The 25,857-nt window shown below is 45.7% G+C and overlaps 1 protein-coding gene across 1 annotated transcript in view; it reads left to right on the top strand.

The window, feature by feature from the left end:
* Positions 1 to 1,728: 1,728 nt before the first annotated feature.
* The window catches only part of shank2b (SH3 and multiple ankyrin repeat domains 2b), a 68,755-nt gene continuing 44,626 nt past the window's right edge, over positions 1,729 to 25,857 (top strand). Inside the window, exons 1-9 of the mRNA XM_062547336.1 lie at positions 1,729 to 1,920; positions 3,513 to 3,716; positions 4,288 to 4,359; positions 6,416 to 6,524; positions 8,553 to 8,704; positions 10,524 to 10,691; positions 11,462 to 11,578; positions 14,940 to 15,017; positions 17,636 to 17,702. Of these exons, the coding sequence (XP_062403320.1) occupies positions 1,729 to 1,920; positions 3,513 to 3,716; positions 4,288 to 4,359; positions 6,416 to 6,524; positions 8,553 to 8,704; positions 10,524 to 10,691; positions 11,462 to 11,578; positions 14,940 to 15,017; positions 17,636 to 17,702 (1,159 nt within the window). The remainder of the gene's footprint in view (positions 1,921 to 3,512; positions 3,717 to 4,287; positions 4,360 to 6,415; positions 6,525 to 8,552; positions 8,705 to 10,523; positions 10,692 to 11,461; positions 11,579 to 14,939; positions 15,018 to 17,635; positions 17,703 to 25,857) is intronic.

Genomic DNA, 25,857 nt, shown 5'->3' with positions numbered 1-25,857 from the left:
TATAAATATGTTCAAATATATAACATCTACATTTTTATTTGAAAATGTTGAGTCAAATAGCATTATTTAATAATGATTTCCTCATTTGTTATGAGTGAGTGTCTGCATTTAGGGCAGAATGAATGAGAATAAAAATGGTATGGGTGTATCAGCATTCTGCAGTAGGCCATTGCAATAACAGTGATAACTCAAGTACAGCAAGCACCCTTAAAGGAAATGATGTTTATGAAAGATATTTATATATCTGTATCGGCAGCGGCAACCAGACAAAATGAGTTAGACAATATCAGTAAACCAAATGCTGAGTGAAATCCCTTTCCTCAGTACTACTAGTAGTATTGATTACACCTTCACTGGACAGCAATGGCAGCAGAATAAGCCTAGCAAAAGGAACAGTGCTGGTTGGATCAGCTGATGTTTCAATGCACTGTCCTTTGAGGATGAAAGGGTGCTGTGGAGTGAGCAGGATCAAATGATCAGCTTGTTTGATAGCTGTATGGAGGAAGCGTCAGTTTAGAATCCTCCATCCAGGAGAGGTTTGGGAATATATTTAATGCACAATGGGATGCACAATATTGGATTTCTGCTGCTATTTAATATGCCTATATTTGGAAACTCATCTTTTTTATTTCCTTTTAAGCAACACAATGCAGTCATTTTACCTTAAAATGAAAGCTTCAAGCTCATTTTGATGCTAGAATGACTTGTATTACCAGAGCACAGTTTCTAACACTGCCCTGTACATCCCTGGAACACATTTTGCACGATGTAACGTTGTTGATCAAGTAGGATCATGACCCATTTAGATGTAAAAGTAAAAAATATAAAAGTATCATCCTATTTGAACAGATCTGCATGATACTTCCACTGAACCCTAGTTTTGTGCCGATATGATCTTGCTGATTTATCAGGAATATCTGCAGAAATGCCAATAAATTCGTATGCTGTTATCTGCCGATATCAATGTTGTTCTGATAGCATACAGTAGTGCATGCATCCCTAATATTGAAGTCATGTGATAAACACAGTAATCCAGGCTCAATGTTCTGGGATATACAGTATGATCTAGAATATTTTACTGTGATCGGTACTTTTCGAATACTCAAGATTGCTACCTCTGCGTTCTGATTATTTTCATGAATAATCTCTGGCGCTCTCGACTAAAATACCCGTCACTCTCTACTAGCCAAACAAGAAGCTTTCAAACGGATGGACATCACCACTGCCTGCCAGCAGTGGACACAAATGACCAAAATTACATTCAATTATCTCGGACTGTTTTGACTCTCTTGTGTATACAAATCAAGGCAGGAGGAGAGAAGCCCAGGGTTAGAGTAGCGTACTGTCCTCATTTAGAATAGACGGGAGAATGCTACACTAAAGCAGAAAACCGTGCATTTATGGAAAATAAATAAAAACAATCCTGGCTCTGTAAACAGAATGCTAAGTGGCACTGGCTGAAACATACTGTAGCTATTCCAGCCAATCATCAGGCCTCTTCAGGACTGCAGGAGGCAGGGTGTTATTTGACTGGCCAAGCATCAGCAACCTTTTGCCAGAGTCCCAGCCTGTGTCTTTCATGTGCACTTCTGTGGCACTCAGGTGCTCTCTCCTCTTGCTGAGCACCCCTCATGTCCTTCCCCGTGTGTGTGTGTGTGTGTGTGTGTGTGTGTGTGTGTGTGTGTGTGTGTGTGTGGTCCTCCCCCAGGGCTCCGCTGAGAGATGGCCATGCCGCACGAGAGCCCCACGTCCAGCGAGGAGATGGCCCAGAGCTTCTCCGACTGCTCGGCGGGGTCCGAGTCGGAGAGCTCCAGGGAGGAGCTCCTGCCCGTCCTGCGGCCCAGCAGCGGGCGCCTGGAGCCGAGCGCGGACGCGGACTCGCTGCTGGTCTGCCTGGTCATCCCCGACCTGCAGCAGTCCGTGAGTATCGGCCACCCCTCCTAAACACACGATGAGAATGAATGTGTTGGTGTCAAGATCTCACCAGGGAACTTGACACATCTGCCCAGAGCTCAGGGAACCTATCAGGAAAATGTAACATTTATTGGGATTTCTGAGATGGATGTGTATGGCAGGAGTAGCAGGAGAGTCTGGGATAATGTGCCGATAGAAGGTACTTAGCGCTGTGAATGGAGATAATCAAGCAGTGAGTGATGAGATGCCGCAAGATTAGAAGATACGATCCCAATACAGTCTGCTTAGGTACTGTAGGATCCGTCCACGTTGTCTTCCTTGAAAACTGGACTGGTTTTGCGCATGCACAAGCAGAGATGTTATTACCCTGCCTTTTTGCCTCCTCTGGGATATCACGCTTTAGATGTTTGTTTTTCCAAGGCTTTCTGCCGCAGAAGCTAGAGTCCTTTTGTGAATGCAGTCTTTGTTCAAATAGCCTCTTGTGACTCAGCTTGCAGACTTCTACAGTACATAAGCTTTTATATCATGACAATGGCACGGTTTCCGTTCATAGTAAGCTGACATGGAACACAGGATCAGCAGTTGAGATTTGTTCATCAAAGCTGATAGATAATATCAGTGAGTCACTTGAAGTGGAGAAGCGTGCCTTTGCCCCTTTCTTAATGAATCATATAGAGGAGAGCTTTTGAAATCCCAGGAGCGTTCAGCCCTCTGTCCCCCAATTAAAAGCAGTGTCTTTCTTAATTCATACGTGCATGTTGTACATGGCAGGTAGCAATGCCTGCAGCGGTCGGTGTTTCGTTTTGAATTAAGATTTTTTCAAGTCCAGTCAAAGGATCTTCATAGGAGGACATGAATAACAAGCTGAACAGAACCACTGACAAAGCAGGACTCAGTTTCTCAGCATATTATTTTTAATGAGGATTTTTTCGCTGGCGACGACATTGATTAGTATAGTCTAACAGCTGTGGAGCGAACACAATCCCACATGCAGAAAACTGAGCCTCATTTAAAGTGTTCACACGTGTCATGACCCGAGGCTGAGAATTAGCTTGTGTGGAAATATGTGGCATTATTATAGTTTTGAGGTCGCTGTTTCAGTCTAAAAGTAGTCAAGTGTTTTTGTTTGTGTGACTCACTGCAGCAAAACAGGCAACTTCTTTTAGCAGGGTCCTCAATTAAATGACCTACAATATCCTTTCCTTTTTGTTTTCCTTTGTCAACACTGGCTCTTTGGGGATTAAAATTAAGCTGGTGGTAAACAAATATGGACAGCAGTAACTTGTTGTCCAAAAGCAGGTTGGGAAAGACGGTAGCACGCAGTCATTTGCACTCACTCTTGAGAGGTGTTGTGATGTAGCTGCAGGCTTCTGTGCAGTAAACAAAGGTTCTGGAGAGACACTGGCGGGGGAGCTGGGTGTTGTGTTGTGGGGCGGGGTGGGGGTGGGGTGGGGTGTTGTGTTGTGTTGTGGGGTGGGGTGGGGTGTTGTGGGGGGGCTTCAGAGGGTTCCTGAAGCTCTTTTTTTTTCTGCTGCTGTCTGAGCTGCTGAGCCATAAACTGACTGAGACTGACTTGACTCCTTCACTCCATCGAGCAGAAGTCCATGCGCTTCAAGGCCGACGCCACCGTGTGGGTGGCCAAGCAGGAGATCCTCTGCACCCTCACCCAGAGCCTGCGGGACGTGCTCAACTACGGCCTCTTCCGGCCGGCCGTGGACGGACGCGAGAGCGGCTTCCTGGACGAAGAGCGTCTCCTGCGGGACCACGCCCTCCCCACCAACAAGGGGATCCCCACGCTGGAGGTAGGGGCGCTCGTTTACCTGCGCTGCACCCCACTGGAGGTAGGGGCGCTCGTTTACCTGTGCTGGAGGTAGGGGCGCTCGTTTACCTGCGCTGCACCCCACTGGAGGTAGGGGCGCTCGTTTACCTGTGCTGGAGGTAGGGGCGCTCGTTTACCTGCGCTGCACCTCACTCTGGAGGTAGGGGGCGCTCGTTTACCTGTGCCGCACTCTACCTGCTCAGAGTGAATGCTCAGTAATGAGGCTCCCTGCTTTATGCTATTATGTGTGTGAGAATGGCTCCTGATTTTAAATGAGATGTTTTCCCCACCACCCTCTGCTGAGCGCCAAACATGAAAGAGGCCTGTTATGTTTTCGTTCACTTTGACTAAAGCTTGCGAGGCTTTTGTAAATCAGACCCCTAATGTAAACGGCAGCGGGGGGGCTTTAAGTTTCCCTCTCTGCACGCCACAGGACGCAGTGAGTCTGCGTGGCGCCGTGAACCGCTGGTCTGTATCTGCACGTGTGATGAGTAGGCTGGAGCGCTGCATCCCCACTAATTGGCCCTCCTGCTCTGTTTTGCATTCTGTTGAAGTTTCGCTACAAGAGCAGAGTCTACCAGCAGCCAAATGTGGATGAGAAGCAGATAACAAAATTGCACACTCAGGTGAGTTTAAGCCTGTTTACCTGGATGGGGCGATTTTATTCTGTGCATGCATGGACGTTTGAAGTGTGTGTTTGTGTGTGTGTGTGTGTGTGTGTGTGTGTGTGTGTGTGTGTGTGTGTGTGTGTGTGTGTGTGTGTGTCTGTGTGTGTGTGTGTGTGTGTGTGTGTGTGTGTGTGTGTGTGTGTGTGTGTGTGTGTCTCTGTGTGTGTGTGTGTGTGTGTGTGTGTGTGTGTGTGTGTGTATCTATGTGTAAAGAAAGAAAAGTTTATGCAGAACTTTCAAGTGCTTTCAAGAGATTATTTCTTCAGACAATCTGATTCTTCTGACAATTTGGCAATGACACCAGCGACTGCTAGAACGTTCCCCAGTTCATCAGTGAGGAGCATGTCAGAACGTGCTGTCACGGTGCATATCACGGTCGGTCATGGCGCTGTGTAGTTGTGTGGAGCATCAGCAGGGTTGTGCGGGGACAGGCTGAGAGAGGCAGAGAGACTTTGGCAGCTGAATGTCTGTAACAAACGTAGAGGAAATGAATTCCAACAGTAATACCAGCACAGCATGAATTAATGATAAAGAGCAACGGCCTGGAATATTCATGTCCCTCTCTTCAACTTCCTTTTCCTTCCTCTCGCACTTGCCTTTTCCTCTAGAAGCGGTTAACAGATCTCAGGTCAGCTAAAGGGCTCGTAGTAAGAGCCAGCGCAGGAACAAAGGCCCCATGATGCTGATCCTCTGTCGTGGAAGCCACACTAATTGCACGTTTTCTCACATCTGTGTCGTATGTGCCAGTTGTGTCAGCTGATCTGTTCGTTGGCTCCGAGATCTGAGGCCTGTTAGCGCAACACAACTGATTGGAATGGTTGGAGGGGCCATGGCCTGCGCTGTAGTTTTGACATCGTCTACCAACTGTGTGCCACCACAGTTCAGACTCAGATGCGTAGCGTACTGTAGTCCCTCTCCTCACAGAGTGCTGTATGTGGGTTACGCAACGCTGACGTCCCGCGTTTGAACATGATCTCATGCGCGGAGGGTGTAAGACACAAGACGACATGCCTCTCCACTTCCGGCCCCTGCAGGTATGTGAGGGTAATGGACTTACACACATATGCTGCCATACGCTCCAGTCCTCCACAGTGAATTATTAAGAGGCTGGGTTTCCGGCACATTCCAGCTGTGCCAAGGGTTAAATAATGTATATTTCCCGCATAATGCTGCGCTGAGGATCTTTTTGACACATGTACTCTGCATCTGTGACGACTCTCCCTAAATTCCAGTTTAGTACCTCTGCTCAGTTGAAAGTGTGTTTCAGCTGAAAGTGTGTTTGTGTGTGTGTATGTGTGTGTCTGTGTGTGTGTGTGTGTGTGTGTGTGTGTGTGTGTGTGTGTGTGTGTGTGTGTGTGTGTGTGTGTGTGTGTGTGTATGTGTATGTGTGTGTGTGTGTGTGTGTGTGTGTGTGTGTGTGTGTGAGGGGTCTCTCTCCTTCCTGGAGGCAGCTGTGCTCTCTCTCTCTCTCTCTCTCTCTGATGGCGCTGTGCTCAGGGAGCTGCTCTGCTAGCTATTTTTATCCGTCCTGGTAAAGGCTGCATGTGTGTCCCTCAGAAACTACATGAGAGAGAGAGAGAGAGAGAGAGAGAGTGATAAGGAGAGAGAGAAGAGAGAGAGAGATAACACTTATCCAACATTCATCCTGCTGTCATGTGCCGTAGCCACGCTGTTCCGTCACTGTTCTATCATCTCTTCCATCACTCTTCTGTTCCTTCACTGTTCTATCATCTCTTCCATCACTCTTCTCACCGCCTCATGTGCCGTAGCCACGCTGTTCCGCCACTGTTCTATCATCTCTTCCATCACTCTTCTGTTCCTTCACTGTTCTATCATCTCTTCCATCACTCTTCTCACCGCCTCATGTGCCGTAGCCACGCTGTTCCGTCACTGTTCTATCATCTCTTCCATCACTCTTCTCAGCCCTACTGTATCTGTCGCTCACCGCCTCTCGCTCTCTTTATCTCGCTCCGCATGTGTCATCTCTTTGAACGCTCCCTTTTGTGCTCGTCAGGCAAACCTGCGCAAGTTCACCGACTACATCCAACAGCATCACCTGGACAAAGTCTCCAAGTTCCTGGAGAAGGGCCTGGACCCCAACTACCACGACGCGGAATCGGGCGGTACGAGACTCGTTTCTCCCCACCGTGCATGTTCCCCCGTGAGGCTCTGACGTAGTTCAAAGCTTGGCTGTACGCAAGAAAAACACGCGCATCCCCATCTTTAAAGTAGCCTTTGTGACCTAGATACAGTACGTTAGCCACTGGCATCCCATACGGGTCAGAATGAATTATATTCCACACTTGCAAATTAATTACGAGGAACCCAAACCACAGAGCATCCTCTGCAAAACCACACTTCCACAGCTTCAGTAGCACCATGTTGGAGGGCATGTAGATGGAATTTCTGATCAGATGGGTGCATACAGTAGCATTGATTGAGTCATGCAAATCTGATGGATGTTGTTTACTGTAGCTGTACGTGTGGAGGAAGCCCCCTACCCAAATAAAGGAATAGATTCTCAAGCAAATATTTGCTAACCCTTTAAGAAAACAGCAAGGTGGTGAGAGTGCTCCATGGCTCTCTCTGGCCCGTCGTGTTGTCTTTGAAATCCAAATGTGCACAAGTGTGGCATGGCGGGGGCTCGGGGAGCGCTGCTTGGTTACGCCTCGCTTCCTAATTGATCCCGCGAGGATTATCGATTCAGCAGCTGTGCTATCTGAGCCCGCCCATTAAGGGCTAAATCTGCTCCGAAAAGGGCCTCTGATGAGGTTTGGCCAGCTAAAGTGTTTAATTGAAATCCCCCGTTGGGCGCCGTTGGGGGCTACGGTCCAGCGCCACTTTCATCCGCCGTGGCAGCCGTGGCAGCCGGGGTCATCTGGTGCCACGCGCTCACAGATCCTCGCCCGCCTCCGGGGCGCACGCGGCTCTGCTTTAGATGCACGGGCACTGCTCGGCCGCCCGCCATCCTGTGCCATCCTGCACTGCCCTCAGCTGCGGCTCAGAACGGCCAGCTCACACTTACACACACTCGGCTGTTTACACTCCGACCGTTTCACAGGAGAGAGAAAACCTCAGGAATATAAGAACCTAGTGCACCTATAGAGATTATAAGAACCTAGTGCACCTATATAAGAACCTAGTGCACCTGTATAGAATATAAGAACCTAGTGCATCTATATAGAATATATAGAATATAAGAACCTAGTGCACCTATATACTGTAGAATATAAGAACCTAGTGCACCTATATAAAATATGAGAACCTACAGTAGTGCACCTATATAGAATATAAGAACCAAAGATTAAACAGAGTCAAATTCCTTGTTTGTTTATGTAAACCTGGCCAATAAAGCTGATTCTGATATATATTCAGATATGGAAGTAGCAATATGCATATATAAGGCATAATTCTGCTATTTGGTTTTAAAATCATTATTTTATAATTTCTAGAATAAAACAGCAAAAGCATGCTGTACATTTTTAAAAAAAGAGGAAATAGTGTATCCTATAAGAGCTCTGTTTCAGAACTGAGAAAATATTAAGAAATCAATAGATTGATTATGGTAATAATTATTTGCAATATACTATATGAAAGGAATATACATTAAAACACACAGTTGAAAACTCATTTAATTCCATAATATAGCATTGCATTTTTACCAAATCTACTCCAAGACTAGCCTTATGCATCTGTGCAATTGCACCTGAAAATATCAGCATCCTTTAACTAAAGCACTAAAAGTGCCACATGTTGTTTATGCGTTGTTTTTGCTTTTATCAGTTTTCTCAATTCTAGGCTTTTGAGTTCAGTCCATCTTTCAGCCTGTTTAGGCTGTTTTTGTTCCGCTGCTTTCCCCTGACTTTGAGCACCTAATCGGTTGTTATATAACAGCGTTCCCCAAGGATGGGAGCCACTTGAGAACTGTCACTTTGCATAAACAGCTCTAAATTCTCTCTAATCTTCTGCCCAAAAACCTTAAAAACACGTCATTAAATAAATTCATATCTATCTACTGTATGTAATCAGTCAACTGACACTGCTAGAGTAAGTTGAATATTTGGAAAGGTGGTTCTGACCACAAACTCTAGAATAGAGCTCTGTTCTTGTTCTAGAATCTGTGGTTCTGACTGTAGACTCTGTGTCCACAGAGACGCCCCTGACCCTTGCTGCCCACCTGGACAACATGGTCGAGATCATCACGGCTCTCAAACACGGAGGCGCTCACCTGGACTTCCGCGCCAGAGACGGCATGACCGCCCTCCACAAGGCTGTCCAGTCCAAGAACCAGATCACGCTGAAGGTACGTACAGTACCACTCCATGCTACTGTATGTCAGTGCCGCAGATTGGGGAAGAACTGTGGTGGCAGAGCAGTGCCTTGTGTTCATTGCCCAATGGAAGAGCCTCTTCTTCATACATGTACATGTTGGATCAAGCATGTAGCTTACACACACATTGACAAACACGTGCTTGGAGGGAGAGCATCATGAAAAATAAATGGCTCATTAATATTCTGTTTCGAGTCATACAGTAGGTAGTCCATACTCTGAGGGACCCCTCAGTGGCTTGATGGCTCTCCTGAGAGAGAGGGAGGGAGAGGGAGGGAGATAAACAAAGAGAAAGTGTTTTCTTTCTTTCTTCATCAAAGAATTCTTGCATTAATTAACTGTGTTTGCCATTGTTATTAGACATAAATGCTAATTTAAAGCCAATTACAGCCAAATGGAGTATAATAATGAACTGAAGCATTTCATCATGCAAATAAAAACACAGTTGACAAATGCCCAAGGCATGTTTGTATCCCTCCATGGCCAGGTGAATTCCTATTTTCCGACCCCCTTTACCAATTTGTGTCCAAATGAACATACAAACTACTTCAATACAAATTTGTTTACTTTCTATTGATCTTTGTAACGACCATTACAGTAACAGACCACATTTTCTGGCTGGACTGTAATGGACTGTAGATTGTGACCCTGCAAAGGAGTGTAAATGATGTGAGATGGAAATGAAGTGCAGACAAGCCTTTGTCCGAGGTGTCACCAAGCTGTGCACCTGTCACAGGTGTGTCAGGAAAAGGTCATGAGCATCCCACGCATCAGTGCTGCAGGCCCTCCACCAATGGCTGAGCACAACAGCAGCAGCATCAGTGGAGGCGTGTGGCCCTGTCCTCTGAGTTCCTAATTGCTGTTAAGGGAAAATGAGCGCAGTGGAATGTGAGGAGGGCTGAAGCACAGCAGAAGATCTCAGCTCAGCTTGCACTAATTGACTCTGGTGCTGTATGTCTATGGTAATACTCCAGTGTGGTAAAAATGAGAACCAGTCGGAGCCCTTTTGTTTTGTTTTATCTGGGCAACAGAGACAGGTGCGTACAGGTCGAGTTGGCAGGTAAGCGTCCGTTTGGAAATGCCTCCCTTTATGAAAGCAGCCCAGCTGCGATTGGGCTCCTGGCCACTGCACTACCGTCCGGTTGCCCAGGCGTGCCGATTCACCCACACCGCCATGGGACTCAGCCTCCACATCTCCATCCAAATGAGCAGATTTTGGATGTAGCCAAGGCCTCGTTTGGAGGAGAGGCCTGCCATCACCAATTATACAAGGAGCAGCCAGAAGGGACCAGAATCTTCGGGGTGCATCTTCCAGACCTTGTTGAGCCTGTGCCCCAAATGTGCTCAACATGGCCTTGAGGCAAAAGGGCTGTTAAGTGGGTGAAACTAATGAAGTACAATCCTCCTTCCTGTACACAGTGTACAGGCTATGCATATTCATCTCCTGAGGTGAAATATTGATGCTGTGGTGTCGCATTAAGGGCCAATGACTTAATCCCAGGATTTGTAGGGAGAGATCTCTCATCCGTGCTGCGCTTGTTTACTGCTGCAAGCAGACCTTCACCCCCCCCCCCCCCCATCTGCCCCCCCCCCCCCCCCCCCCCTGACCATTAGCCGGCAAATGGAGTACGCGAAAACAGCAGCCCATGGGAAATCTCACAAATCAGCTCTTTTTCTCAGCTCTTCTTCTTTTCTCCTCTCTTCTCTTTCCCCCTGTTCCTTCCTCACTTCTCCTCTTATTTCTCTCTCTCTCTCTCCTCTCGCCTCTCCTCATCCCTCTCTCGTCCCGCAGGCTCTGCTGGAGCTGGGGGCGTCTCCGGACTACAAGGACAGCCAGAGCCTGACGCCCCTCTACCACACCGTGCTGGTGGGGGGGGACCCCAGCTGCTGTGAGCTGCTGCTACGCGCACGCGCCTCCGTCTCCTGCCACGACGAGAACGGATGGCACGAAGTCCACCAGGTGGCGCTCTCTCACCTCTCACACTCCCCCCCCTTTTACCGTCTGACAGTCCTCTAAAACACCTCCGAGAGGGAGATGATATATTTAGTCTGAGTTAGTGTTCTGTATCTTTCACTCAACACAGTGGGATTTCTGATGATCATAAGCAATATGAGCCTCTTAGAATTGGCATACCTCCGCTGAGCTTTTAGTCCGATGAGCCCACAGTCAACTGTCAGTGATGCACTTGAAATAGCGTTATGGCTCTGAGCGCTCTTGTAAAGCTTTTAATTGCTGCAAGTATGCTTGTAAAGCTTTTAATAGAAGTAGTTGTGCAAAGGACAAGCTGAAGGTGTCATTGGGCTGTGCATGAGGCCTATTACCTCGTGCCAGGAAAATTGTTTAACTATCTGTCATGCTCAGAGGTGAAAGTACATTTTTGACACGTGAAGTCTGTTAAAAGAAGGTGTCATGACCAGAATTGCTAGCCATGAGGTCATACTTTTGCAACTGTGTCAGAGCTCATCTAGTGTGCCATCTAGTGTTCTGAATGAGGAACTGCATTGCTTTTGGGGGTCGGAGAGTGCACAGCGGAGCAGTAAACAACAACAGCATGTCCTTTACACTTACTGTTACACACGGTTAGAGCTATACACTTATTCAGAAACACACAAATGTAAACGTCTAAGCCCTGTGCAAAATCCACACATCTTATAGCTGACTCAGTCTTGTGTGTGTGTGTGTGTGTGTGTGTGTGTGTGTGTGTTTGCTGTTGTGGTTGGTGGTGACAGGCTTGCCGCTACGGCCACGTTCAGCACTTGGAGCACTTGCTGTTCTACGGTGCAGACATGAGTGTGCAGAACGCCTCGGGGAACACGGCCCTGCACATCTGTGCTCTCTACAAACAGGTGAGTCAATATTGTGCGCTCTCTGCTGCTGTTTGCCAGCCACTTCTTCTCCTGGCATAATAGCTACCACTTGGCAGTTGGTGGGGAAAAACGCTGTGTTGGATTTTCTGGCTTGCAGTAGAATTCGGAGAGATACACATGCAAGGAGCCATACACAATTATTTTAGACCGTTCACTGAGAAGCTCTTGTAGCGTGTGCAAGGTGTTCATCAGGTTCTAGCATTCTCTTTAGCATGCAACCCTGTAGGAACAAATAGGCTTATTTTGGATATGGGCTTTTATTTTGATATAAAATGTTCGATGCGTAATGGTCTTCTCTCTGACTGGTCAACCTGTTCAAGCATCTTCCAGGTGTATTGCCAAGAGAGGAGGGAGCATATGCAAATAAGACGGGTTATGATGTGGCAGCGCTTTATTGGCCTGTGCTCTATGACCCTTTCCTTATTGGGAACAATCCAATTGGACGAGCCCCTTACGCTCCCTAGCCATGTCACTCAGTGCTGGAGACCAGGTCACAGCCTCGTGTGCAGTGAGATTGATTCATTAGTTGATTAATTATGATGACAGTCTTGACTTCAGAAAGATTTCCACGTGTCCATTCAGAGGTTCATTGATCTAAAAAGCATATCAGACCTCTCGTAAGCCATTCATCAGATTCATAAGAATTCTTGCCATTACAACAAATCAGAGCAAAATAGATAAAAAATAAAAATAAAAAAAAAGATAAAACAAACATTTGAAACATCTCACTTCTACGTCTATGTGGAAGAATGCTGTGAAAGTCCCTCTGGCTCTGAGAGCCATGGAGGTATTATATATAACTGGAGAGAGTGACTAAGTCCCGCCCTCCATACAAATGAATGGCCGATGCTAGGCTAGTAAATCCGGCCAATTTTCGTCAACGCCATATTGAACACTGGAGCTCCGATCCAGCGCCAGTCGGCTCTGACCATGCGCAAAGTTCCAAAGCTGGAAATGACGCATGGACCTACATTGATTTCTATTGGACATTCTGTAAAAAGAGAGTCATCCTCCAGTTCAGACGGTGGCGATAATGCACATACCTTGCTTGCCGCGTAACAACAAGCAGAAAAAGTTGCTCGGGAACGCACACCTGAGTCCAGTGGAGTGTCGCACGGAGTAATGATTGGCTGTAGGTACCTGTCCCCCAACATGTACGCGCATGAGAGCTCGTGCCAAACACAGATTTTCGTGCACGGAGCTGGTTCTAAATGCTCCATGAGGCGCCATACTTGAAAATGGCGCTTGCTAACTTGCCGAAGCTAATCAACACGGCCTTGACCCCCTGCTGAGAGCCCAAGCATGAGTGTGTGGGTGGGACCAGGCTAGTGGGTGGGACCAGGTTAGTGGGTGGGACCAGGCTAGTGGGTGGGACCAGGCTAGTGTGTGGGACCAGGCTAGTGGGACCAGGCTAGTGGGACCATGCTAGTGGGTGGGACCAGGCTAGTGTGTGGGACCAGGCTAGTGGGACCAGGCTAGTGGGACCATGCTAGTGGGTGGGACCAGGCTAGTGTGTGGGACCAGGCTAGTGGGACCAGGCTAGTGGGACCATGCTAGTGGGTGGGACCAGGCGAGTGGGTGGGACCAGGCGAGTGGGTGGGACCAGGCGAGTGGGTGGATGACATAGAGCTCCACAGTCCCGCCCCTCCTCCGAGAGAGGTGCTTGTCCGGAAGTAAATTTCTCATTCATTTCTCCCATTGACTTCTGGAAAAAAACGTATATAAAGAGTTTTAGACCATGCCTTAGGCTAACCAGCTACGATGTGACTCATAAGCATATAACTTATAATTTCGAGTGAAAAAATGAACAGAAAATGTAAAAAAAGCGAAAGGTACAAGACTGTGTACATATCTTAAATTCCGAATTAGAAAACTCAAATCCCGAGATGCTTTGCAAACGTACACACATTTCCAACATTTGCAGCCTAACGATAGTTTAACATGGTTCCATATTAATTTGGAGTGCCACAGAATGTATAGGACATTCATAATGGGCTGTGGTATTGTTACTTGTTGAGAGTCGTACCCAAAGTGTGTAGTTTTTGAGCTGTTCTTTCTTGGGCATCCCTGCAACAGATTGTTCAGCCATTTGTAACAGTAATCAGATAAGATTAGCTGTAATGATGCTGCTGTAATTGTGCCATAATTTACCTTCTGAAGAAACACACACACACACACACACACACACACACACACACACACAAACACACACACACAGACACACACACAGACACACACACACACACACACACACACACACACACACACACACACACACACACACACACACACACACACACACACACACACACACACACAGAGCCATATGGAGATGGAGACGGATAGGAACAGCAGGCAGTTGATTTCCAGATGGTGGATTTCCACGAGGCCAGTAGGATGCTGTTTGAGCGCTGATCCTGAGGTAGCTCCAGCATAGGGGTCAGTCTCCACATGAGACCAGTAGAGAATCCTCTCACAGCTGCTCTTTGCTCTTTAGTCTGACCAGAAACCGCATAAGACACAAGTTCAGACTGTTCAGAGGCTCTTGACACATTTTCAACATGTTGCATTTGTGCTATTTAAGATGCATGTAGTGGAACTATATTTTCAACAAGTGATTTAATGCATACTGACAGGATCTTTCTCCTACAGTACATTGTTCTGTGCATTGCTTTTTGAGGTAGAAACAGGCTGCTGGGGATTGCAGCTAATTTTTATATGTCTGATTATTCATATGGCAAGCCCTGCCATCAGCAGAGGAGATAGCATTCGTGTGGAGGTGGGATGAACTGCAGCAGAGGTGTGTGTATTTGTGTGTGTGTGTGTGTGTGTGTGTTCATGTGTGTTAGTATGTGTGTGTGTGTGTGTGTGAGAGAGAGAGAGAGAGAGAGAGAGAGAGAGAGAGAGAGAGCGAGCATGTGTTTGTGTGTCTGTCTTCATGGTGAAACATTCTGTGGGTGGGCTGCTGAATCCAGCTGGAAGAAGTGGGCTGGAGAGCCACTGTGCCATCGCTCCACACGCTCGCTCTCTCTCGCTCTCTCGCTCTCTCGCTCTCTCTCTCTCGCTCTTTCCCTCCTTTTCTACTCGGCTCTGTCTAACGCGCCTCAACAGGCACACATTCACCTGTTTGCACAGGAGACCAGTCCAGGTGAAGTGGCCTAAATCTCCTCTCTCTCTCTCTCTCTCTCTCTCTCTCTCTCTCTGCGGCCACTAGGTGCACATGTTTTCAGAAGCGTAGACCATCATCTCAAGATATTGTTGATTGAATCACGGCTTGCTGTAAAGAGGAGAGATATCTCTCAACGATGCTGTCTTTTTTCTTCCTCCTCTCTGTCTAAAGGAAAACTGTGCCAGAGTTTTGTTGGTGCGTGGAGCCAACAAGGAAGTCAAGAACCAGCGGGGACAAACCTCCTTTCAGGTGAGCACGCCGGATACACTCTCATGCTCTTCCTACTAGCATGCTATTTGATGTCATACACACACACACACACACACACACACACACACACACACACACACACACACACACACACACACACACACACACACACCATTAGAAACAGCTCATGTAAGACTGATTTGATGATAAATGAGGATGTACTCATCTGTGGTGTTTTGGGTTTCCACCTGATCAGGCACTAACCCTGAGAATATTAGCAGTAGGGAAGATAATCCCATGTGGTGATGACAATGTGGATTATTTTAGCTTCATGACTAAAATCACTGAAGAATCTCAGTTATGAAATGTGGTCTTATGTAAGACACTATTGCGAGAAAAATGACTGCTTGTGCAGAATTATTCATATTTCTGCATATTGTCACATTGTTTTATTTTTAGCAACAGTGTGTGCATATTGATGGACAGCATCCTACTAGGCACAGATGACGTGATGCCTGTCTTGTGTCCTCAGCTTCTGTCAGTGACAAGAGATAGCATAGCCCATTAGCTTATCCTGCATGTGCCCACCCAAGTGCTGTGCTCCTTATTTAACAGTCAAACACTGTGTAAGCACTCCAGAAGGAGCGGAAAAGGGAAGCACCAGCCTGGAGAAGGTTTGCTTTGGTCTGTTTCACTGAAGTCCTGTGGGAGTGGAGTCTCCCTCTCCTATGAGAGACCATGCCACTGAGCAGTGCGTGCTAGGCTACTCAAATGTGGTGTTTGTTGTGCTCTAGCCTGTGATGCTACATGCCACCCCCCCCCCCACACACACACACACACTCTTCACCTCTGGAAGTGTCGTGGTTTGTTCCACATGCATCCTTTGCCCAGCTCAGTGGCTCTGTGGCATAAGATCTGTATTATTCATACTGAGCACTGCTCAAATGAGCTCGCATTCTTCTCTGCTTCCCTATAAATCCCGGTCTCGCCTCAGACCTTCTTGAAGCATTAGCCTTCCCACTGAAGGACTTCTGCTGGCTGCCTGGCTAAACGAGGTGAAGGTTGGAAAACGCCAGCGATAGGTTCAGGTTCTGTGTGTCCTCTGTGCCTCTGCCTTCATACCGCCTCCTCCTAGTGATCTCCCCACCCCCCCTAGCGCCAGTACATCTCTCTTTACTCTTAATGTTTAATGGCTGCCCTCTCTACTCCACACAGCCCTGTGCTGACTGTAATGAAGCCGTGAAGCTGCAGCTCAATAAAGTTGCATGCCACAACTCTTAAAAGTAGGGTAACCCCAAAAAATGGTTATCCTACTTTTCCTGGGTGTTTTGTGTTGAGCTGAGTCTAGCGATATTTCTTCAGAATAGTGTGTGATTTTAGACAGATGTCATGTTTGCAAGCTAAAGAAGTGTGTGTGGTTTTTATCACATTTGACAGAGGTTGAGAGAGGTTTGTGATGTTTCTTGCTTTCTTTGTGATTGTGAAGTCTCTCATCTCTCTAACACTGTCTGCAGCTGTCAGTACAATTTAACAGAAGCACAGATGCTTCACAACTTTTTTGAGTTGAAGCTCAGAATAGACAAATTGGGGTACTGATCTGCCATCCAATTACAAAACATGAACAGATGATATGTCAGTTGTTACACAGTTATTTAACATTCCAATACACTGATTGAGAGAAGAAAAAAAACATTTACCTGAAAATATCAATGTCTTTATGAAACGGCAAAATGAATTGTACAGTTTTGAGAAAGTCAGTGCATTTATATTGCTAATTTCGTACACTGAGGCAATTCAATGTGCTTTTCACAATTACAAACAAAAAGGACATCAAAGGGAAGATTAAGGCAAAGTGAATGACAAATGCATAATTAAAAGAATGTAAGCAACTTGAGTAATTAAGTTTGTATAAATGAAATAATAAAATAGAGTATGTTTATATTATGGAAATAACCCTCACTGTACTGTATGTAGCCTGTATTTCTTTTGAAATACAGAGGCAGATATGCACTTTTGATATGTAAGGGAGATGGCTTACCTGAGAAAATGGCAAGGCTCTTGGTCTGTGTATATCTTTTTGCATCAGAAGTAGTTCATCCTTTCCTTACAGAAATCCTCTCCAAAGCTGAATGGATTTCTGTTTTAGGCACTTGTGACGTGCCTATATCCTTGTGCTGGAGCAGATTTTTCATTTTCAGCGCTGGACCGGTTGGCCTTGTCATTGAAGTTTATTTAGGGCTTTATACAATATTTCTCCCCTCTGTACAGCACTGAAAATGCAGGACATGTTATGCAAGAGGGATCTGGGTATGGTCTCTCTCCGGGGTCAGGCGGAATGCAGTTGACTCAGCTATTGTGCTGACATCGTCCACCCACTGAAAGAGTTCTCATTTGGATTTCATTTTGTTTACACCACCGCTCATCCAGTGGAAGAGATGCAGACGAGATCTTTACTGGATCTGTCGACGGGGAGTCATTCGCTTTTGTAATGGCGCTCTCTCATGGAAGGATGGATAGATGTGGGATGATAGACAGATTGAGAAATTGTGGGAGAGAAAGATTAAAAAAAAGATGGATAGATCAGTAGAGATTGTGTTGTTGTCCCTGCACCTCACAAAGTCTTATATCTAATCATTGCTGTTTTCCTCTTCTTTAAGGTGGCTATTATTGCTGGAAACTTTGAACTGGCAGAATACATCAAAAACCACAAAGAGGCTGATATTGGTGAGTTGTACCATATTTCAAAAAACAAAATCCTTAACAAATCCTCAACAAATCCTGTATGGTGTCTGATTTCAATAATGCAAACACAGTTTATTAGCTTAACCAACCCAAGCCAAGACCAGATCAAATCTAACTTGACTGCTGAAGTAATGACCTGGGCCTCTTGTTTGATAGCAAAATGACCTATTCAGAAATGGCCTATTCTGTCTGGACAGTTTGTCTTAAACTCCGATGATGAATTCAACTTTCTTGAACTTAGTCTTGGCGACACACTCTTCTGTCATAGAGAACACTTGCAGGTGCAGACCATCACTGCCCAAGACTGATTTTTCCTATCGTTCAAAAATATCTTCCCTTGATTGCAAGAGAGGCACATTTTTGTTTTGAAAAAGAAGCAGGAACAAACATGTGTTATGGGCTGATACAATTAATCTAGCAATTAATCGGAATTGCCCATTTTGGTTGGAAAAATCTTGAAAGACTCTGGGAAGAGGTAGTCTAATTTGTCTGACTAAGTGCTCAGGCAGCATTACACAAATGTCATCCATGATTTGAATACACAGTGATAAAATGTTTTGCTACTTCTCTTCTCATATTGTAGTCTGATTAGAACACGGTAGAGGAAGAGATGCTGCTACGCATAAAAGTGTGCTGGCATTCTTCTCAAACAAATCTCCTTTCTACACAGCAACAGAGTGAAAGAGCTCTCAGGTTCATTTAGGTGTTCAATTCATCAACATCAGCATAGCTCACAGCATTCTTTCACCTTCTATACATTCCCCAGTCAGGTAGGGTGCTGATCACTGCTGCATTTTATGCATCAGGGTGGCTCTCCCAATGCCCTCTTAACACTACTTCATTTGTAAGTTATACTCAAGATGGAACCTAACATTCAGAGTTTCCCAGAATGGCCTTAGCAAAGGCGTACCGTCTTTAAGAAATGCTTTCATTGATTGATTTAGACCACTCTTGACCTAAACCGTTTTCAGATAAAATGAAGAACCTAAACATTTTTGTGTTTTGCGTAGAGATGTAAGAGCCACACTGTTTGTGCCTTGTGAAATAATATTAATACTAATAAAAAAAACCATTTTTAATACCTAGTGAATATACTGTAAAACTATTTTATATATATTATAATATTTATATATATAATGATCCCCTTTGTTCCAATCTGACCTGACCTAAAGATATTTCCCTGTGTTAGATTTTTTTTGGAATGCTTTAACATAAATCTAGTGACAAAGGTCACTTGGTGAACACTGTCCAGTAGGCTACCCATGCTCTACAGTGCTACCACTCGTTGGCTTTCACTAATTAACTTTGGCCTGGCGTTACCCACTAAATGCCTTTGACCACACCTTCACACTCACTCTGAAGTAAATCCCTCTCTGTGCAACAGTGTGCATGTGTTGCCATTTCTTTTTTTGCCCTCAAACTAGAGCCCCTGATGTTAATTTGGGACATCACTTGAGGATGCTAGCGCTTTACGAAAGGACATACAGTACAGTGTGGAACAGGCACAGTGCACTGAAGCTGTGCTTACAGTCTTTTCTTTTCTTGTCCCCGTGAAGAGAAAACGCTGCAACACAAATGTCTGTGTCGGCTAAAATAGCACACAGTCATGTGCCTTGTTACAGGAAAGAAGAGGCGTGACTAATGCAGTGACTCATTAGATGTTATTAAACAGTGCAATGTGAGATGGTCATCTACAGTGTGTAGAACACAGACTCAGAGCGCGAGAGAAAGAGAAGGAGGGAGAGGAGAGAGAGATAGAGAGAGAGAGAGAAAGAGAGAGGGAGGGAGAGAGAAAGAGAGTATTTGTGTCACAGTGTGTTTGTATCATGATGCGAATGGTGTATTGTACATTTCATATAAACCAACCCTTTGCTCGACTTTTCCCACCCAAAGGGCTTGTACATCTATCCCTGTCTTAAAGTAAAAATACAAATAGCATATGTGTGTGGAGGACCTTTAACTAGAATGAACTATTTACCGTTATATATGATCATTCTAAGATAGTTTGCATCTCAGCCCCTTTGGTTGGATCTTATTCTCCAGTGCCTATCCTTAGTGCAACTCATCCTCACAGTAGCTCTCTCAGAAGCCCCTCAGCCCTTTCTAAGTCCCCAGTATGAAAATAACAACCGCCATGACATCCTGGCTTTTGTTGCACCAACCAAAATAAACAACATTTTAAAAGTGCTGTCTAAGCTTTGCTACATCTATATGTTCTATGTTGTGTTCAGTAGGGATTGAGGCAGTCATGATATTGGCTATAGATGGAGGCTATAGGTGGAGGCGCTCAGTGTGTACAGTAGAACCCAGCTGATAAAGGGCACTGCAGGCTAATCATTTTGGCACCAGACCACATTGATGTAAAATCATGTCTAATTTGTCATGCTTTAAGTCAGATAAGTTTATTAATGCTATGGCACCAGACCTCAATACTGTAAATCTAATTAGTCATGCTCTAAGTTAGTTACGTTTATTAAAACCATGGCATAAGATCTCCATGCTATACAATAATGTCTCATTTGTAATGCTTTAAGTCAGTTACGTTCATCAAAGCCACAGCACCAGATCTCCATACTGTAATATCATGTCTAATCTGTAATGCTTTAAGTCAGTTAAGTTGATTAAATCCGTGGTAGAACACGCCGGTATTTAATTCTCCCGTCCGCCGACCACTCCTGCCAGGGGGTTGTGTTGTATACTGTAGCATCTGATGAAGTTGTACGTTGGGGGTGTTGTCATGTTGCTTTTCTGCACACACAGCCTTCTACATGGAACCTAAACCTGCATCTAGAGAGCTCCAGAGACCCAGAGAATGAGAGACAGAGAGAGAGAGAGAGAGAGAGAGAGAGGGGGAGAGAGGGAGAGGGAGAGAGGGAGAGAGAGAGAGAGAGAGCAGCACTCAGAGGATCTGACCTAAATAAGCTTCCAGTCTGCTGGTGGAAAGAAAGTGAGACGCACTCACACATATCCACAATGTGAGCACACACACACACACACACACACACCACTCCCACAGCACTTGTTCCTCTCCCTCATATTCAGCCCAGCGCTGCATAACTTAAGACTAAAATCTTTAAAAAGCTGGAATGCCTTTCATGTGGAGGCTGCTCTCATATCAGGCTGTGTTCTGCTCCTTATATTACCAATAACTGAGCTGTCATCACTCTCACATTGATTACTACCTGTTTTATATACTGTACATAGATAGATAGATAGACAGTATGATACAGTACATGATACTATTGTGCATTTGTACTATTTGTTGACTGCCTTTAACAAGGGGCTCCTGGTTTGTATATCCTGCGTACCCCCTGAGTATCAGGCTCTGGAGGCAAAGCTCAGTTCATACACACAGTGAGCTCATCTTCTTTATCCCTAACTTAAACCTTGCTCGTGCCTCAGAGAAGCACCAGCGTTAGGATTGGGCTCTTCAGAGGTGAGTATCTCAGATTCTCCATTCTTGTCACATTCCCCTCCCTACTCCCAGAAGAGCAGAGCTCTCACTTCCACCTGAGACACCCAGCCACGGAGGGGAGCGCTGCGGCTTGTCTTACACGTGTCAGCAGCTGCACGTCCACACCCCGGGCCCCTGCTTGGACTCTCTGACAGATCAAGTGGGCTCTCGAGTCAATCAAATCAGCACAGGGCCATCAACAGCATGTGAATCAGCCGCAGCCCTACAGTACATTTTGGGGATCCACTACACTATCACCACATCAGAGGAGACTGAGTGGACTTGGAACGGTCTGCTTTATTGAGTTGATTTATGAGTTGATTATGCACATTTCCATTGTCCTTAGCTTACATACTGACCCAGTAGCTCATCAGACGCTGCAGAGCAAAGTAATGAAATGCATTGGATGTTTATGTGAAGAACATGACACATTCTCTATTAGTATCTTATCTCTATCTATAGCGCTTTCTTCATTTCCAGTTCTAATTTTGCTCCATTCCCAGAGTCACCTTGCCGGCGCTAGGTCCATCTCGGAGTTTGCTATGTAAATGCTTGTCCCATTTAAAGGCAGCCAGTGGTTGCTATGGTTCCCCAGATCTATAAGATAATTGGCTCACAGGACCTGAAATTTGGCTCAGGTCCAACGAGGGAGGTGCTGAAAAGAGATGGCCAATCAGATTGTTTTCAAATGGTGATCTACAGCATAGAATGTATATCACTATATATGTATATGTATAGTGTGATAACAGTGATGCTGAAGATGTCTCATATACTGATAAGATAAGATATCTCATATACTGTATGTGCAACTGTACAGTGAATGCTGTTTCAGCTGTATAGTGGACGTTGCGCAGTCAGTCTTGTGGAATTGAATGTCAGCGTATACCTTTACAAGCTGTGTGTTGACAGAGAGCATGCTGCCTCTGTCATTATGAAACGTACAGTATTGCTCAGGCTGCTCAAGGGCCAAATGCCTATAATTAATGTGTGGTCTCTTCAGCAGCCACTACACTCCGCCGAGTATGTATGGCTGTGGCTCTGTCTGCATCTGAAAGTGCGTATAAAAACACATGTACTGTAGTGTTTGCTTTTGATCTATGGAGGCATCTTACACAGGTAATGAACGCATGATGACCATTAAGAGCATTTAAACCCAAGCAGAGACTGTGGCGCGCTCCAGTCGATCTCCATTGATTTTAATGAGTATTGGCTCAATGAAAGGATTGATGTTTTGCCGCAGCATTGGTCCTTAGAGGAGCCTGCAGTTGTTTTGAATACAGCGAGGGCTTCTTAATTGGCAGAGAATGTCTATTCATCTGTTGCTGTGCTTAAGGATGAGCAACCCAGGATTTTTGCTGACACATATGAAAGGATGTTTTCTCCATTAGCAGAGATACTCATCAAACCACAAGCCCCCTTTCATCCGTGGTCGCGGTTTCACTATTGCAGTAATTGTGTTGGAGAAAGAGAGAGAAAGAAAGAAAGAAAGAGAGAGAGAGAGAGAGAAAGAAAGAGAGAGAGAGAGAGAGCCAGTGAGAGATTAGTTGGGGACTGATAGGACATTCTGAAGTTGCTCTTTTTTAGTTATTATCAAGACAATACCCCCTATGCCTAGAAGAACCAAGTACAGCTCTGGTGTATTTAATGTTTCATGAGCTTACTGTACGCCCAGTGATTCCATGCTCCTGAGCGATGGCATGGTAGTCGTATGCACTGCTGTCTCAATGCCATGGCATGCGCTCACCCTACTGTCTTGGCACGTACTGTTACAGTGCGCCAGCGCAGCGCTCCCGTGCCCTCATCAGAAGCTGCCGTTATCTCCCCATCACGCTGTTCCTGAAGCGCTGTCTGTCTCTAGCAAGCCAATTAGAGACGGGAACTGATCGTGTGAGAGGACACCCCACATACAGACTTTCACAACCGAGCAACTTGCGCTGACTAATTTAGACATCCTCTCGTGGGTTGCCTAGCAACACTAGGGGGCTTGTTTCAAGTCCAGCTGTTTCATTGAAAAGAGGGGTTGGCTTTCCCTTCCCCAAGATCCACTTATGCCTGCACATGCTCATTGGGCGCCGCACCAAAACAATAGCATGACGGCATTCCTTTCTTGACTAACTTCATAAATAACTCATGTAGGCTTCCTGCGATATCTTGGTTCACGTTTATGTTTGTTTGTGTTTTTTTTGTGTCGCTGCTTCAGATGTTGGCTGCCATACAGTAGGTCAGGGGGCTTGGAGCGCTGGGCTACGGTGTCATTAGACTCCCATATTTACCCCCACTCCTCACACTCTGCTCCTCCTCCTCCTCCTCCTCCTCCTCCTGGAGCAATGGGAGAAGCAGCTTGAGCTCGCTTTTGCATGTGAGAAAAGAGAGAAAAGAAGTACAGAGGGAGACGTGGGGAGAGAGGGAGGGAGAGAGAGAGAGAGAGAGAGAGAGAGAGAGAGAGAGAGAGAGAGAGAGAGAGAGAGAGGGAGACTTGTGAGCGCAGCGCTCGTGTGCTGTGTGCTCATTGCTCAGAGTCTCAAATGGCATCATGTGGGGTGGTCTGTGTCACCACTGTGCCTCCCCAGTCTGTGCGCTCCATAGTCCCTCTCTCTTACTGGAGTCTGGATCCTGGACACTCCACGTCTTTTTGGGCTGTTTTGGGGTTCCAACACCTGGATTATCACAAGGACGCCAATAAGCAATAAGGACCTAAAACAAGGGAAAGGATGAAGTCCTTACTGAATGCCTTCAAGAAGGAAGGTAAGGGCTGATTCATTGTTTGAACATGTTGATGCTGAACAACATGTTTGTACAGAGCTTTTGTTTTTCATTCTTTTCAAGGATGTTTTTTGTGAGTAATTGAGTTGAAAATGTCTGTGGAAAGTTGATGGACATATTTGTTGGATTCTTTCCTGGTGGGTTCACCAGCACAGTGATGGCTTTTGAGTGCTGCCCCGTGTCTGTTTAGATCATCTGACGAGTTCTGAAAGGAATATTAACAATAAGAATATTACTTAATTAGCATAATGGCTCCTGCTGGGCTTCAGTTTCTTATTGTTGTGGTGATAAGCTGGAGTGATGATGGTGCAAGGTAATGGATCCTCAAGAGGACCCACATGTATTAGTGGAGAGATCAAAAGGAGTGAGAGAAGTCACTTGAGAAGTCATCCCCTCCGAGAGCGGAAATTAATCAACCCTTGCCCTGTTCACCCTATTAAATCATTTCATTATTAAATTCACTAAATGTAATTTGATGTTATTATCCTTTGATTCCGAGAAGACACAGTGTCATCATCTTGCGCTTTTAAAAAAAAAAAGAAACTTTTATCCTGAAAAGGTAGTTGAAATATATTGTGAGAAGTATTTACTGTAATTTCCTGACTATTAGCCGCAGCTTATACATTGATTTTGCAAAATTTCTTCAGCTATGAGGTTAATACAGGGGGGCAGTTAATATGGTGTTAATATGGTCTAGTTTCTTTTAACTTGCATAAAACACTGTCGTGCGGCTTATACACAATGCGGCTTGTATGCGGGAAATTACTGTAGTCAGAGTGTGAAGTCCATTTGATTGCTTGCCAGAGCTGTAGCCCACCTGGCTGGCTACCTCTGACTCCATTGCTGTGAAGTGGCTTTGTCCCCTTTGTTGGCACAGAGCGCCAACAGGGTTAAAGATGTTGTGATGATTCTGTACAATGAGGCTCCTCAGCTGCTCAGTGATGGAGCTATTTATGACCACTGGCTCATTATTGCGGTGTCCAGGGCCGCTCTCCTCTCTTCTCCTCTCCTCTCCTCTCCGCTCCTCTCCCTCCTTATGCAGGTGTGGGGGAGAGGAGGCAGGAGTTGGGTACCACACGCGGAGTGAGAAAGAGAGGAGGAGAGGAGGAGGGGAGAGGGGCTGGACTAAGGAGTCACAGCTAGCTAGCTCTCTCTCTCTCTCTCTCTCTCTCTCTCTCTCTCTCTCTCCACGTGTAGGGGGATGGGTGGCTGGATGGATGGGGGATTCTCATTTGGATGTCAAAGTCTTATCTCCTTATCTTCTCATTGCTGATGATGCTCTCTCTGCAGAATGGAATGAGCCCAGTCAACCATAGCAAGCCTGGTTACACAAGAAGCCTTTTCTGACAGACACGCAGAACACTCACCACTTCTCCATGCTGTTATTATGATTGGCTATAAATAGAGAGGCAGGCACGCCGCGAGGAGGCTTCCTAGCTAAATCTCCCCGGAAGGCCAAGAGTTAGGCAAGAGTGTCCATGGCAGAGCTAACATCCAGTAAATTATGTATCCATCAAGGTTTGTGTTGTTGAGAAGTTGGATGACTGTGCCTGAGGAGGCTACGTTTGGTTGTGAGACTCCGTTGGCCTGTAGAACATTAGGCCACTTAGTGGCAATCTTCCTCCGCTGAACTCCTCTTCTGCGCCTGCCTTTTAGGTGGCAGCTCTGAAATAAATATAGGAATTAATCATGTGTTTCCTGCGCATACTAAACACAAGGGATTTCCCTCCCTCTCTCCCTCTCTCTCTCTCCTTCTCATTCTCTCTCTCTCTCTCTCTCTCTCTCTCTCTCTCTCTCTCTCTCCATATCACTGAAGATTATACAGCTGAGTGGCTGGCAGCACTTGCCCCCAACCACACTGGCGTACTGATACGCACACAAAAGCAAAAGTCTAACTGGATTCATTTCCTAGTTTCCCTT

Source organism: Sardina pilchardus, chromosome 10 (assembly GCF_963854185.1).
Source record: "Sardina pilchardus chromosome 10, fSarPil1.1, whole genome shotgun sequence".
NCBI classification, from domain to species: domain Eukaryota; kingdom Metazoa; phylum Chordata; class Actinopteri; order Clupeiformes; family Clupeidae; genus Sardina; species Sardina pilchardus.
This window is presented reverse-complemented; position numbering and strand designations above follow the sequence as displayed.